This window comes from Sphaeramia orbicularis, chromosome 18, assembly GCF_902148855.1.
Source record: "Sphaeramia orbicularis chromosome 18, fSphaOr1.1, whole genome shotgun sequence".
Lineage (NCBI taxonomy): Eukaryota > Metazoa > Chordata > Actinopteri > Kurtiformes > Apogonidae > Sphaeramia > Sphaeramia orbicularis.
Window position 1 is genome coordinate 19,668,260 of NC_043974.1, and position 14,853 is coordinate 19,683,112.

At 34.5% G+C, this 14,853-nt stretch overlaps 1 protein-coding gene across 1 annotated transcript in view; it reads right to left on the reverse strand.

Moving 5' to 3' along the window:
* tbc1d14 (TBC1 domain family, member 14) overlaps positions 1–9,726 on the reverse strand; it is a 46,798-nt gene extending 37,072 nt beyond the window's left edge. Inside the window, exons 1-3 of the mRNA XM_030162432.1 lie at positions 9,703–9,726; positions 9,219–9,380; positions 3,802–4,579 (exon numbers count right to left, since the gene is read on the reverse strand). Of these exons, the coding sequence (XP_030018292.1) occupies positions 3,802–4,579; positions 9,219–9,267 (827 nt within the window). The 5' untranslated portion in view covers positions 9,268–9,380; positions 9,703–9,726. The remainder of the gene's footprint in view (positions 1–3,801; positions 4,580–9,218; positions 9,381–9,702) is intronic.
* Positions 9,727–14,853: the final 5,127 nt, after the last annotated feature.

Genomic DNA, 14,853 nt, shown 5'->3' on the forward strand with positions numbered 1-14,853 from the left:
TGATGTACACTTTAGCTTCATGATACACTGTGCAAATCAATCAACATATTCTGAAAGACTGAGAGACAGAAACTTCACCGTGCCTGGTTGAGTGTAGTTAGAGAACTTGTATATGGAAAAATTCTAACTGTAACTGTATAACTTGATTCTTTTTTACAAGACTAGGACTCAATTGACTGCTTATCTAATCATTCTCCTTTCTTCTTGTTTGTTCTTGTACACATTGGTTCTTGGTACAACTATGACGTGGTTGAGAACTTTTCTACTTACTCTGATACAACACATTAATAATAATAAATATAAGCTATTGCATTCCACCTCTCAGGTATGTGTGAGGATGCTTCAGTCAGGTTCTGGCTATTGATATTTACATGGTTCATATATCATTACAAACAAGTCAATTAAATAATATATAAACCAAACATACACTTCTCAAAAAGCTTAGTTTTGTTATTAGGAAGGAGGGGCTAGTACTGATCAACTAATTCATCTTTACATTAAATGTTACGCTAACAATTTTCTCTAAGTGTTAAAGGGGAAAAAAACTGAAATGAATCAAGCAGTGAAAGTTGTTTTCTCACATGACCCTTTAACCACAGCGCTAACCAGCTCTGAGTCACAGCTACAAATCCACTGTGACCACTTTAATGCAGACACAATCAGTGATGTATGAGAGTGTCAATGTGGCCCAAAAACTAGCTTTTTCTGCCACTGTAAAACCACAACAGCAGCAGCCGCATTATTACTGAAAGGGGAAAGTAATCTCGACTAAAGAACGAGGGCGCTGTTTGGCATTTTTGAAGACAATTACACATTCATATTTTTCCAAGTAAATACAATTTCAGCCAACATTAGTTCTGGTAATGAGGGCCGTGCAAATATAAAGTGTGACTAGAAACATGAGGAGAGCAGCGTAATGATAAAGATAGAGACTTGTTTGTATTAGTTCTTATAGCTCAAAGTTAAAAAGATAAAGAATACTGCTTACTACATCATTGTTTTTAGTTTTGTTTGTGTTACATTAATAGATATTGATCTGATAATCACTTTTATGACTGTAGTGAATGACTGAGTAAATACCAGCACCAGCTCAGCACTGCTTACATAACAGGGTTTAATGACAAGGCTCTGCAAGTGTTTTAAAACCTTGGGGGAACTTTGATCTGTGCTTAATAATACACACACGTGCCATAAGAAGACATGTAATAGCCTAGCCGTTGAAGCAATTTCCTCACAGCAGTTATGGACAAGTCAAACCTTCTACACAAACACAGACAAAGCACTAACACCACAAAACTAACACCACAGCCTAAACTAAACCCACTTGTATTAGTCTGTGGTACATTTATTTGTGTATTTGGGACCCTAACAGTTCATAAAGTTTGAATTTGAACCCTCCAGGTGCTGCAAAGCTATCTTTATATTCATTTTGGCAAAAATCAAGTGGATTTCTACAACCCATTTCAATTCCCTATCAATTTGTTATGTTTTATAACTAGTTATGTCACGATATTTGCACATATAAGGTCAAGACTTCCGACAAACATTTCTCCGAGTACCCCATAATTGTTTATCAGCAGCAGCAGTTGTAGTCCATACTGAAAATATGTCCAAACTTCAGGTCAGTTTCCTAAAATGTTAAATTGTTGGTTGTATTAACAAACACAAGTGGCTGAACGGGACAGAGCAGCACAGTCAACAACCTGGAACGGGTGGGGTCATTTGCATTTAAAGCGTCAGTGCTCAAAACGCCTTTCCGGTGTCATTATTCTGAAACAGGGTTGAAGATGGACCTGTGGAGTTGAATTAATGAAGAATTCAGACCCAAGCACAGCATTTAGAGTTTATGTAGACCACAGGAAAATGTTTTAAGATGCATAATTCCATTTAAAAAAGCAAAATATCACTCCTTTAAAGTTGAGAACTTCACAATAATGTTTAGAGTCAAATAAAGTGACAAAGTTATTAAATAAAAAATAGAGGCATTGCTGTTGTTTTTTCTCCAATGGAGACAGCTCTAAAGTAGAAGAATGAAATTTGACGTTGATAATATTTCGACATGAGTTACTATGTTATGTACCCATGTTTGCTGAGCTTATTGTCTGCTAATACACATGTTTTCATAAAATTACTGGATGAAATATGTGACCGACTGCTGTAATTACCAATGATCAGATTCAGTCAGATTGGACCTTGAAGTGACTGTCACTCTGTTCATTGTATCAACATAGACAAGTGTCCTCACGTTTCCATAACAGCATGAACAAGATGAGGTTCATCTATATCTACATCATAATACTGGAAGGTCTCAGAGCATGCGTGCGTGCATGTCTGCATGATTCTGACAAATTGAGGTGTTTTTACCTGGCCAATTTGGTACATACAGTTGAGGAATAGCTCCATCTCCAAATTAAATATCTCAGCAAGTTGATAGGACCAATATTTTGGGAGATATTAGTAATTTTGGAATACAATAGCCTTACAATCACGTTGCTATGATGGTTGACAGGAAGCACAGTACCACACTGCATGACGGGAAATGAAGTTAAAAACAGGAACAGGGCATTTGTTAACTTCAGTCCTTAGATATCGGTATTAATATGACCCATGGTTCCCCATGGGGGAACGCGCTAGTTCATAAATATTCACCGAAAAAGAAGCAATGTCTAACTATTCTGCACATTGTTTTATCAAAGATCTGTTACTACATTATAGATTACACAAATAAAATTGCTAACTACTATGCAACTGTTTCACACATACTCATTACTTCATATGCTGTATTATTTTGTAGGGTCAAACTAACTCAATATTAATTAAAAAAAAGTCCTTGTTTATATACATTGAGGAAAATACTATTTTAATTCTATGAAACTACTGGAATCTTAAAGAAAAATACTGAAATACAAATATTTGCCAACACCACTCAGTAAATTTTCCTTTTTGCTTCATGTTGCAGGTGCAAAGTTATAAAAACTTGATTGTTATAAGATAATTATAGACAGAATGAAGTGCAATAGAATAAATATCGAAATGTGATTCAATGTCCCACAGATGTCCTGCCTGTAAAGTAAGAGGAAGGAACGCCACACCCCCAGTTATATTCAAAATCGAGAAGTACAAAATACTCTGAAGAAATACAGAACTGCAGTTTGATCACCGAATAAGTCTGACTATGGGCCAATCAGTGACACTGAAGCAATAGCTCTAATATTCTTACACAGAATGAACATGTTACTGCAGTAGAAATATGTTGAATTAATCAGAGTTTCTTCAGGTTTCAACAAGCTAAGTTTAAGACTTAATAAGGCCCTTAAAGCTCATTATGAATGCAATCTGACTTTGTATTAAGGACCCTCCCTGTGAATCATAGACTTTGTTGTGTCAAAACAGAACAACTGTGAGTGATAGCAGGCATTTGCTGGTGAGTTTTTGCAACACCTTTGAGTTTTTTCTGACTTCCCATTCAACTCTAATGCCTTTATAGCTAAAGTTCCTTATTTGAGTGTTCTTGTACAAGGTGTAGCAGGCTTTAAGTGCATACTAAATTCTATTCCAGTTCTCCTTAAATAATAGATGCAAGTAACATAAAAGGCTGACACAAAGGTTTGTGTTGGAAGATGTGCTGTGGTAGTTATTTGTTGATATTAGTCGACTGTATGTTTAACATAATGGGTTTTTGCAGAAAAAAGAAATCTGTGATGTTTTGACCAAGTCTATAAAACAACTGCTTCTGTAATGTACATTCTTCAACAGACAAATGGGAGAAAGTAGAGAGCAAACAGAGAGAACAAGACACACCTGCTGAATAAACTGGCCAGAGGTCCCAGTTTCCGTTGCCTGCCATCCTCCTCCTGTTGCATGCCACCTGATGACGAATGTGGCCATACAGGGCTCCATAGGTCCCTGGGGTTTCCTGGTGTTGACGAGAGTGTCACGTCTGAGAAGTGAGATGCACAGCTGTCGTCTGTCTCCAAGGTAACTATGGCGCTCGAGTCCGAAGTGACCGTGAAATCCAAGATGTCTTCATTGGAGACCGACAGCTCCGTGCTCATGCTGGAGACGCTGCACACTGAGATGTCATCACTGCGGTTCAAAGGCCCGCCCCCAACCCCCGTCGGCGTAGTGGTGGACAACCTGAGCACAGGGCTGAAGAGGCGGATGGAGTCATAGCCGCTGCGGGGGAACGTGGAGGATTTGCGGATGGTGCTGCTGTCAGAAGGATCATCATCCAAGGGTAAAGTGGCGGGAGAGTCGTGATTGGAAGCCAAGATGAGGCCTCCGTCTCCTGGGCGCTGGTGACCGTGTACGATGGGCTCCGGAGGGTTGATCTCCAGAGTCGGGATGCCAGAGTCCTGGGAAGTCAAACTGTGGTTGTCCTGGTCCAGCTCTGAAAAGCTTTTCTGGGGGCTGCTGTAGTAGATGTGAGTGGAGGAGCAAGAGGGTGTGTAACTGAGCAGAGTGGGCCCACTGCAGGGGGTCTTACTGGGCTCATGGATGTGGTGATGATGGAGGTCAGGAGCAACAGTTTGATCCTTTATTACAGATCCATTCTCCACTATGACTCCTCCAGACACACCTTAATAAAAAAAAGAGAGACACAATTAGCAAAATTTTAAACAGAAGACACTTTTTTATTCATTGGTATATTTTGCAGTTATAATAACTTAAAGCTGCACTTATCAATATTATCATGAAAACAAACAAAATGACAGGGTAAAGTGTGAATGAAGTTACTAATATAGTCTTCCAAACACACATTTACTATCAGGCTTGATCCCCCTCAGGACAACAGAACTGTTTAGCCTCCTTTAGCTCCTTGTTTTGCTCCTTTCAGACCACAACAAAAAATAAAACTGCACATACTCAACTTCACACAGTGTTCAGGAACCCCAAGAAATAAGAAGTAAATAAATTCAACTAATGCTGCTTTAAGTTGCCTTAACTATGGATTGACCAAGATGATCAACCTTGTCATATTCCAATCATGTTTTTAGGGTATTTATTTCATGAATTTACACCTCTCTTAATATTTTAAACAATTAATCATCTTTGGCAATTACCCATGGTGCCAGTTACTTCACAGGCTGCTTTATTGTTTCACTTTCCATTTATAAATACATGTTGTTTTGAGTCGTTCTGTATTTTCAAACTGTCTCCTATCTTTTCTCTTCTCTAGTGTTATGAACCTGCGTAAGAAATTACATATGAGGGCTAAATAAATTGTCAGTCAACAAAAGTGAAATAAAATACCAACTTTATTTGTCTTATAAAAATGAGTCACCAATAACACTGAGTAATTGTTGTAAAGGTCACTTAAAGAGCTCTACTTTTTGATGTCTTTTAGTTTATATACACTTGCATATGACTAAAGCTAAAAATCTATTACGTGTTTACGTGAAAATGAGAGACAGTTATGTTCTTGAAATGATTTACATTCACATTTTGTTATCACTGGTTGTATGTACGGATTTTTATTGCACATGGGTGGAGCAGAACAGTTACAAAGGTCACAGAAGGCACAAAGGTAGATCTTCATTTTCAATTCAGACAACGTAAAGGGTCGTCAAGCCATCGCGCCAAAGAGCTTTTTTAACCTCGATTGAGATTTGTTGTATTAGTTTCGATTCAATGCTTTACTGGAATTTGTGAAACTACCCTAAGATGCCTCAGACATCCTGTGAGTATGTGGAATTATTTATTCTATGGGGGGGGATGCTGTGGAAACAAACCAAAAATAAGCTTCACTGATCTCATAATCATAATAATACATTTACAGGCTTCTTTTTATCATCAAGGAGGTTAAAACAAAGGGAGGCCTTGAGAGGCGAAAGCTAATCCCACATTGACCAGGCTGTAACTGGAGTCTGTACTGTAATGTGAACAGGGCCTCAGCAGGGCTACATCATGCTTTAACACCAGCTGGGAGGCTAAGCTCAAGATAGTGAGTTTTCTGTATGAACCAAGCTCCTGGACAAGTACAAAACCTACTGAAGGACAACAGATATACACATCCTGCTCAGGGAGGTTTTTGTTTTCAGTCATTTAAGACCTTCTGCGACTCAGACCCACTCATACTCATTCTCTATAAACATAAGAGAATATGGTAAGAGGCCAGAAATATATAAGAAGACGCAAAGACGTAAAATTGTGGCAGCAATCCCTAACATGAGACCAGTTTTCCAAATGGTTGACACACAAGGCCAGATTCTTGCCTAAGCTCTAAACCCTAACTGGCAGGTTGTCATGTGAGCCTGGTAGACTTTGTCCCAAAACACAGCAACAAGTTGTTCCTGTGCCACTGTGGAAATAATCTACAGTGAGCTATCAGGCACTAGCTGATCGTGCTATGTTGTATTTAAGTGACATTAGACTACAATACCTCTGCAAAGAATTGCAAGAGAGATTAAGGGTTGGCTGTGGTTTTATTGTCTGCTAAACAGAACCACCCATTTAAGCACACTGATCTTGTTCTGTGAGTCAGTGTGCTTTTATCAATAGGTTGCTTAAGGAATGCCAACATCACTTTCATCCTAAGCTGTATAATATTAGCTAGTGATTCTGAGATGTGGGAATCTAATATTATAATGCAAATGGTTCATTAAAACAACAGGTTACTGTGAGACCTCCTAAGGCAGTGAATCAGACATCAGACTGACTAAAACATATGAAAAACTGTGTGTATTTACCTTCTTAAATGACTGTATAAAGTTCCACATCCTCATTTAATGGTGTCAGGGGGATAATTTACATACTGTGCCTGAATTTAAGAATCTAGGTGTGTGGACTGATTCCAACCAGTCTTTCAAAACTCGCATGAAAAAAACTGTGGACGAGTTGGGTCATATTTACTCATTTTAGATTTGTTAGAAATATTGCCACAGCTCCATAACACTTTAATATGATGATAATACCACACTTTACATACTGTCTGAGGTGAATAAAACTTCACTGAAGCCAAACTTAATTTTATTTTAAAATGAATAATATTACAGACGTCAGAGTAAGAATGTGGTCTTTTGTGTGGATTATATTATGCAATGCAAATATTTGGGTGGTTATTCTTGTTAAACTAAAGCAACAGGAAAAGATATGGGATATATTTATAAAAACACTATATCTGTACTTGAACCCATAAAGACCCAAACATCCATTGACCAAAATCATCTAAAGATCTAAACTGTTTAATAAACCAAACCTATCAATCCATGTAAATAATTGGTATAAAATACAGTTATTCATCTGTTCAAGGTCATCGGATATAACCCATTTGGACGTTCAGAGGCTCTGTAGTTACTGTGGAAACACTCATCTTCTACAACATTGATTCAGCAGTAAAACCCATGGAGTTGGATCAATGACAGTGGATGGACACACTGGGTTTATGTTCAGTTAATGAGAAACTGGACTGTAAAAGTCCCTTTTTCTTCAGTTTTTTCTCATTTTTGATATAATAACGCTCAGCTTAACTCTGACCTTTTATGAACATCTACATTCACTACAAAATTAAGCTAAATATACAAAAATACATGATTTACACGCAAAAAAAATTAAAGACAGAAGATAATATGATAATGAATCATGACAAATCACTTAAAAATGGTTAAATAAAGAAAAAAATTCATTTAGAAACTGAGACAAATGTCACACTGGGTCCTTATGGGTTAAAAAAAAAAAAAAAGTTTAATTTTCAGTGCTTCAGTACTGTGTCTATTAAGAGTTATGATTTATTCATTATTATAGACTTAGTTTTGTTTCTGCAGGTGTTTAGTGTATGAATGCTTATAGGCAAACCATTTTTAGTTTGACTTCTTAATTGTTTATTGCTTGGTTTAAACGTCAAGCTTCATTTTAATTCTCTCAAGTGTTGTATAAAATGTGTGTCTAATCTAAAACACGAGAAAAATCACGATTTACAACAAAAAATAAATAAATACAGAAGATAATATGACAATAAATGGTGATAAATCACTTAAGGATGGTTAAATAAAGAGAAAAATTCATTTGGAAACTAAGACAAATCTCACACTGGGTCCTTATCGGTTAAAAAAAAAGGTTTAATTTTCAGTGCGTCAGTACTGTGTCTATTAAGAGTTATGATTTTTTTTTTTATACTCTTAGTTTTGTTTCTGCAGGTGTTTAGTGTATGAATGCCTTTAGGGCAAACCATTTTTAGTTTGACTTAATTATTTATTGCTTGGTTTAAACGTCAAGCTTCATTTTAATCCTCTCAAGTGTTGTATAAAATGTGTCCAATCTAAAACACGATTTACACAAAAAAATAAATAATACAGAAGATAATAAGACAATAAATGGTTTTGTTTCTGCAGGTGTTTAGTGTATGAATGCTTTTAGGCAAACCATTTTTAGTTTGACTTCTTAATTGTTTATTGCTTGGTTTAAACGTCAAACTTCATTTTCATCCTCTCAAGTGTTGTATAAAATGTGTGTCTAATCTAAAACACGAGAAAAAACACAATTTACACAAAAAAATAAATAAATACAGAAGATAATATGACAATAAAAGGTTTTGTTTCTGCAGGTGTTGAGTGTATGAATGCTTTTAGGCAAACCATTTTAGTTTGACTTCTTAATTGTTTCTTGCTTGGTTTAAACGTCAAACTTCATTTTAATCCTCTCAAGTGTTGTATAAAATGTGTGTCTAATCTAAAACACGAGAAAAAACACGATTTACACAAAAAAAATAAATAAATACAGAAGATAATATGACAATAAATGGTGATAAATCACTTAAGGATGGTTAAATAAAGAGAAAAATTCATTTGGAAACTGAGACAAATGTCACACTGGGGGTTTATGGGTTAAAAAAGGTTTAATTTCCAGTGCTTCAGTACTGTGTCTATTAAGAGTCATGATTTATTTACTATTATACTGTTAGTTTTGTTTCTACAGGTCTTTAGTGTATGAATGCTTTTAGGCAAACCATTTTTAGTTTGACTTCTTAATTATTTATTGCTTGGTTTAAACATCAAGCTTCATGTTAATCCTCTCAAGTGTTGTATAAAATGTGTGTCTAATCTAAAACAGCCTGACTTCCAGACGTTAACTGTTAGCATAAATAGTTTGCTAACTGTTTTGTAGTTTTAACATGACACTCAACTAAATGTAGTTTTATTGTGATGCTCATTGAGTATAGCTGTTTTTAGTGTTATAGCAGGATTAATGGATGTGTGTTTAACCGGAGCAGAGGGACCTACCACAGCGGTTGTCCCTACGGTCCTCAGTGCCGTGGGTCGTGTTCGCCATGCCGCCGGTTGATGCTACAGGTGGGAGGCAGGTATCCGCCGTCCGGAGGGGTCCATGATGAGCCGTCACTACCACTCCTGCACCACCATGTCCTCCCCTCCGCCTCAGAGCAGCTTAGTGTACACAAACAGCACCAGCGTGGGGTCATTAGTCGAGAAAAACACACACGTTGACGTTAAAAAAAACAGAGACGGAGGATGCGGTCGAACGGGACTCGCCGAGTGCACTTGCTCCTAACGCCGACTCAGATGAAAGCAGCGCTTCCTTAAGTCTAACAGACTTAAGTTAACACAAAAAAACACAAAAGGTGTTTTTAATTCAGGCTGTCACATCACAACCACGGAGTAGAAAATGTGGTGTTGTTCTCCGCTGTGGTTCTAGTCGGCGGAACGAGTGCATTTCTGAAGTTTATCCGGTATCGTTAACATCTCATACCTGTCTCGACTCTTCCGCCGCCATTTTAAAACAAACTTGTACCGAGAGTGATGTGTAATCGAGTCAAGAATGCGCATTATCGATGGATTCACCTGTGTCGACCTGAAGCAAGGCATTACTAATCGAACCCGCAAAGTGAGCTGCTAAACTTCAGAATGTTACTTCTAACCTCTGTTCTGTTGTTTTTATCGTGACTTGTCATAGTCTGATAATTTTATTTGGTAAATTTCACATACGTAAAAGTAAATATGCCAAAACATTCCCAAATTTTAAAGTTTTTATAATAGAATCCACTCACTCTTTGACCAAAAAAAAAAAAAAAATTAAATGGAATGAATTTACACTGCTGTATTTTTTTATGTATATTTTTATTTTTATTTTTATTTATTTATTTATTTTTTTGTCTGTGAGCCCTTGCATTATGTTATTTTATTTGTTTGGACGATTTTTCCTTTTGACATCTTGATGTTTCTTCAAAATTACAATGTTTTGTGTACATACACATTTTTAATAAAGTTTATTTTAAAAATCATGACATGTGATTGTATATTATTTGAAAAAATTACATGCCACTGTGCAGGCATGGGTCAACTTTCTATTTACAAATAATTTTACGATTTCTGGCAAGAATGATGAGAAAGGTGAAAGACATTTTTTTTACATTATAGCAGGTTTTTTTAAGACAACAGTATTAGATTATATACAAATACTAATAAATCTGCATTTATGGTGTACCAGAGTGAAACACATTTTTTTATACAATAATTGCTTATTTATTATTTGTTTCTCATGGTTCCATGTTTCCCATGCCAATTTGACATGTTATTATATATTATTTGAAAAAAATTACATGCCACTGTGCAGGTATGGCTCAGCCTTCTATTTACAAATAATTTTACGATTTCTGGTGAGAATGATGAGAAAGGTGAAAGGGATTTTTTACATTATAATGTTGTTGTTTTTTTGTTTTTTTTTAAGATAACAGTATTAGACTGATATATTGATTGATATACAAACACCAATAAAATACAGTTTACTTTCTGGATGGAAATACAGTAGTAGAAAAAACTTATTGGACACCCTTAAAATGTTGCACAATCTCAAATATTATTGTAAAATATTTGAAGAAACATCTTTTTTGTGTTTCAAAAGGTGTGGCTGCATTATTACTATTATCATTATTATTATTGTCATTACTCTTATTATTACACTAATTATCGTTATGACTAATATTAGTTATCACTTTATTATAACTTTTATTATATTGAGTGGTTTAGTAATGATTAAATTACACACATATGCATATTGTGCATATTATAACATAATTAGCTATTTATTATTTTTTGTTATCAATACCACTACTACTACTAGTACTACTACTACTACTACTACTACTACTAGAACTTTATCATTACTACTCTACAACTTGTTGTCTCTACTAGTTCTTGAAGGTGCAATTGCCTTTTTTTTCACTACTGTTTTTTATAGTTATTGTTTTGCTATTTTCTTGTGTGTGTATTCGGTGTAGTGCTGCTATTGGAAACTCAATTTCCGGAGGGATCAATAAAGTTCTATCTAATCTAATCTAATCTAATCTAAAGTAATATAATCAGACAGACACAAACAAATGAAAACTTTTTTTTTTTTTTTGTATTATTTGTATATATGAAAAAACACCACAACTAAATTCTTGACTGATATGTTTCATTATTCTGCTGAAACATCCACTTTTCATCTTGACAGAACGGAACATGTTGGTTTGAATAATGGAACAATACTTGGCAGAGTTCAATGACTTTAGACTGAGTCTTATTATAATACATCACAATTGTATGGGGTGTCCAAAAACTTTTTTCCACCACTGTTTACTTTTACTATAATCAGCGAGGAAGGAAAGGGGGGAGGAGGGGGCAGGAGGCCGACTGGATTTTATTCTTTTTTGCCAAGAATAAAACTAATGCAAAGAACAAATATGTTTATTAGTGCCATGAGACAAACATTGTTTTATGGTGAGAGATTAATAATTTTCATAAAAACCTGACAAATACTCTAGGCCCCGTCAGTCATTGGCTCTTAGAATAATCATCACTTTTCTCCCCCTGACTATTTGTCTTATATTATACTAAAAATAACATTCCCATATCCTGCCTGATATTTAGAATTTACAATTTAAAAGATCCCAATTTCACTTTTTCACCCATTCATTCAACATTTATTTAATGTTTAAAAAAAATCTAACCCAAACCTTGACTTGTACAGCTCATTTCCTAATTCAGGAGGTCAGAAACTAAATAAATCAAGTAGACAATGCACAAAAAATAAAATAAATGCGTGTCTGAATGTTTAATTTGTTTGACACTTACATAAGAGCTTTTTTAAGGTTGTTTTTTTCATGTGATGAATTTACCTGGACTGAAATAAATGAATATCAGTGGCGTTCAAAAGAGGTGGAAACATAATAATAAAACATAGTGAAGTGGAAAGTGGAATGCATGACTTCCAAGAATGGAATGCTGTAGTTAATTTGATGAAAGACTAGATTTATACTCCACCTCCACCTCATCTTTTTACAACCACTTGTTACATTATTTTTTTTTTTTTTTTTTTTTTTCTGGTGTGTATTTAGCCTTGTTTCTCATGGTATGTTAGAAATTTCTACTCATCCACAAAAAACTGCTAGCACTATTTTCCACAAAACTTTTATTGATTAGAGTCTTGTTGTCTTTATTTACAATATTCTGTATTTGGGTTGAGTCGAATAAACTTTCATTCATTGTTCACTTTTGTCTTGACTCACAACACATTTAGGCTACAACCAATTCTATTTTTACACACAAAGTTCCATTTACGTTCCCTCAGGCAAGTACTTCTACTCAAATGCCGTACTTAAGCATCACACAACATACAAATGCAACATGCACATTAATGATATAAATCCACAAATACCATATATAATGATAAAACACTACTTTTCATGCTATATTTTGCAAATAATGCTTAGATACATTTGCATGAGGTTCTAAATGCTTAACTTTGACTTATAGTGGACTATTTTGACAGGATTTAACACATATTCTAAGTCAAAGATGTCAAACACATGGCCCACAGCCCAAAACCAGCCCATCAAAGGGTCCAAAATGGCAAAATGCAATCAAGGGTCAAAATAATTTGAGTTCAGCTGCCACATACAAACCAACCTGATACCGAGTGGGTCAGACCAATATAATATTATTATAGTAGCTTACAACTTGTGTAAAAAAGTAAAAGTTTACATTTACAAAATATCCTTTCAGAAAAAAATGGGAGAAACCTGAACAAATACGAACAACCTGAAATTTACCAAGAAAAATAATCACAATTTGATATTAATATTATGCTCATTACTAAATGTTTTGTGCCTTTGTAGATCCACTGTTGGTTATCATGATAAGAAGATACTATCATATTTATTGATCATTGTATTTGGAGTAATATTTAAAGTGGATATATATATTATAGTTTATATTAAAAACGGCTAATTATTGCAAATCTGATTGTGTGTATATGAATGTTTTTTTATGGATGTTTTGTGTTGTTGTAAAAAAAAATATACAGAGGAAAATGTGTGTTAACAAAGCAAAGGAAGCGGATCTAGTTTGATTATTAGTTTGTAAAAAGGGGGTGGGAGTCAATAAGTTATACTTCTTCCCACTCCTTTTCGAGCGCAAAAAAAAATTGTATTTATTTGTTTTGACCATATTGTATGATTCTTTATCTGATGATTTCATGCGCTCAAAATAAACTACTACTACTACTACTACTACTACTACTACTGTGATCTGTGAGTTGTATTGCACATGTGTAAATAAGAACCTGAGGCGTAATATATTTTAATCCATAAAGACCCATCTACTGATCTAAACTGTTTAATGACTGTTGATCCATTAATCCTATCAATACATGTAAATAATTGGTGTAAAATACAGTTTGTCATCTTTTCTTTATCAGATATGACTTATTTGGACGTTCAGAGGCTTCATAGTGAACATGGAAACACCGTCATCTTCTACAACATTGGTTCACCAGTAAAACCCATGGAGTTTGGATCAATGACAGTAGATGGAGAAACTTGGTTTATATTCAGTTAATGATATATTTTGCTGAAAAAGTCACTTTTTCTTCAGTTTTCTCTGTTTTTGATATAATAAACCTCAAGTTTAATCTATGCTTTTATGAACATTTACATGATCACCAAATTAAATAACGGAAGGTACCCAATTCTGACTGAAAAAAAAAGCAAAATACAGAAGATAATATTATAATAAATGGTGATAAATCACTTCAGAAAGGTTAAATACAGAGAAAAAATTCACTTGGGAACTGTGACAAAAGCAGTACTGGGTCTTTATGGGTTAAATCACACTTTTTTTCTGAAGAAATTTCAGGTTTCAGATTTCAAATTTTTTTCACATTCATATTTTTTGAAGGATAGTTTGTAAATGTAACCAATTCCATGTCATTTTACTTTTTTCACTGTAAAACACAAAAAAAGTTTAGAGTTGACATTATTTATAGGTTATTATTACTAACTGGTTCCGGCCCATTTGAGATCATATTGAGTTGTATGCGGCCTTAGAATTAAAATGAGTTTAACACCCCTGCTCTAACTAGACACTTCAATGGAAGAAATAAAATTCAAGGACATCAAAAAATTAGATCACTTTTATAAAGTGTTTAACATGACATATTCTACTATGGTTTATTCTTTATACCACTTATTTACATATTTTTAAAACAGTGTCTCAATTCTCTGTATGCCTTATGCATCCAGTGAATTAATTAAAAATCTTTGAATCTTTAATCATGCCACAGCTTATCATCTCCAACATCTTTCCACCTTTAAATGAAAAGATCAGCCTTTCAGTGTGGTTTTATACTTCCAGACACTATTGTATGTGGAGCTTTAAGAATGTTTGTTGACTGAAGATTTTTGATTTGAAATCATTATATTTTTATTTATTTATTTTGAAGTCTTTATTTTGAACATGTGGACAGTGAAATCAAAACAAAACCAACAAAATATTAGTAATGATACATAAAAGGTTGATAAGTAAACAAAAGAGAAGAGAAAAAAATAAATTAAAATAAAATTAAACATGCTTGAAAAGGAGT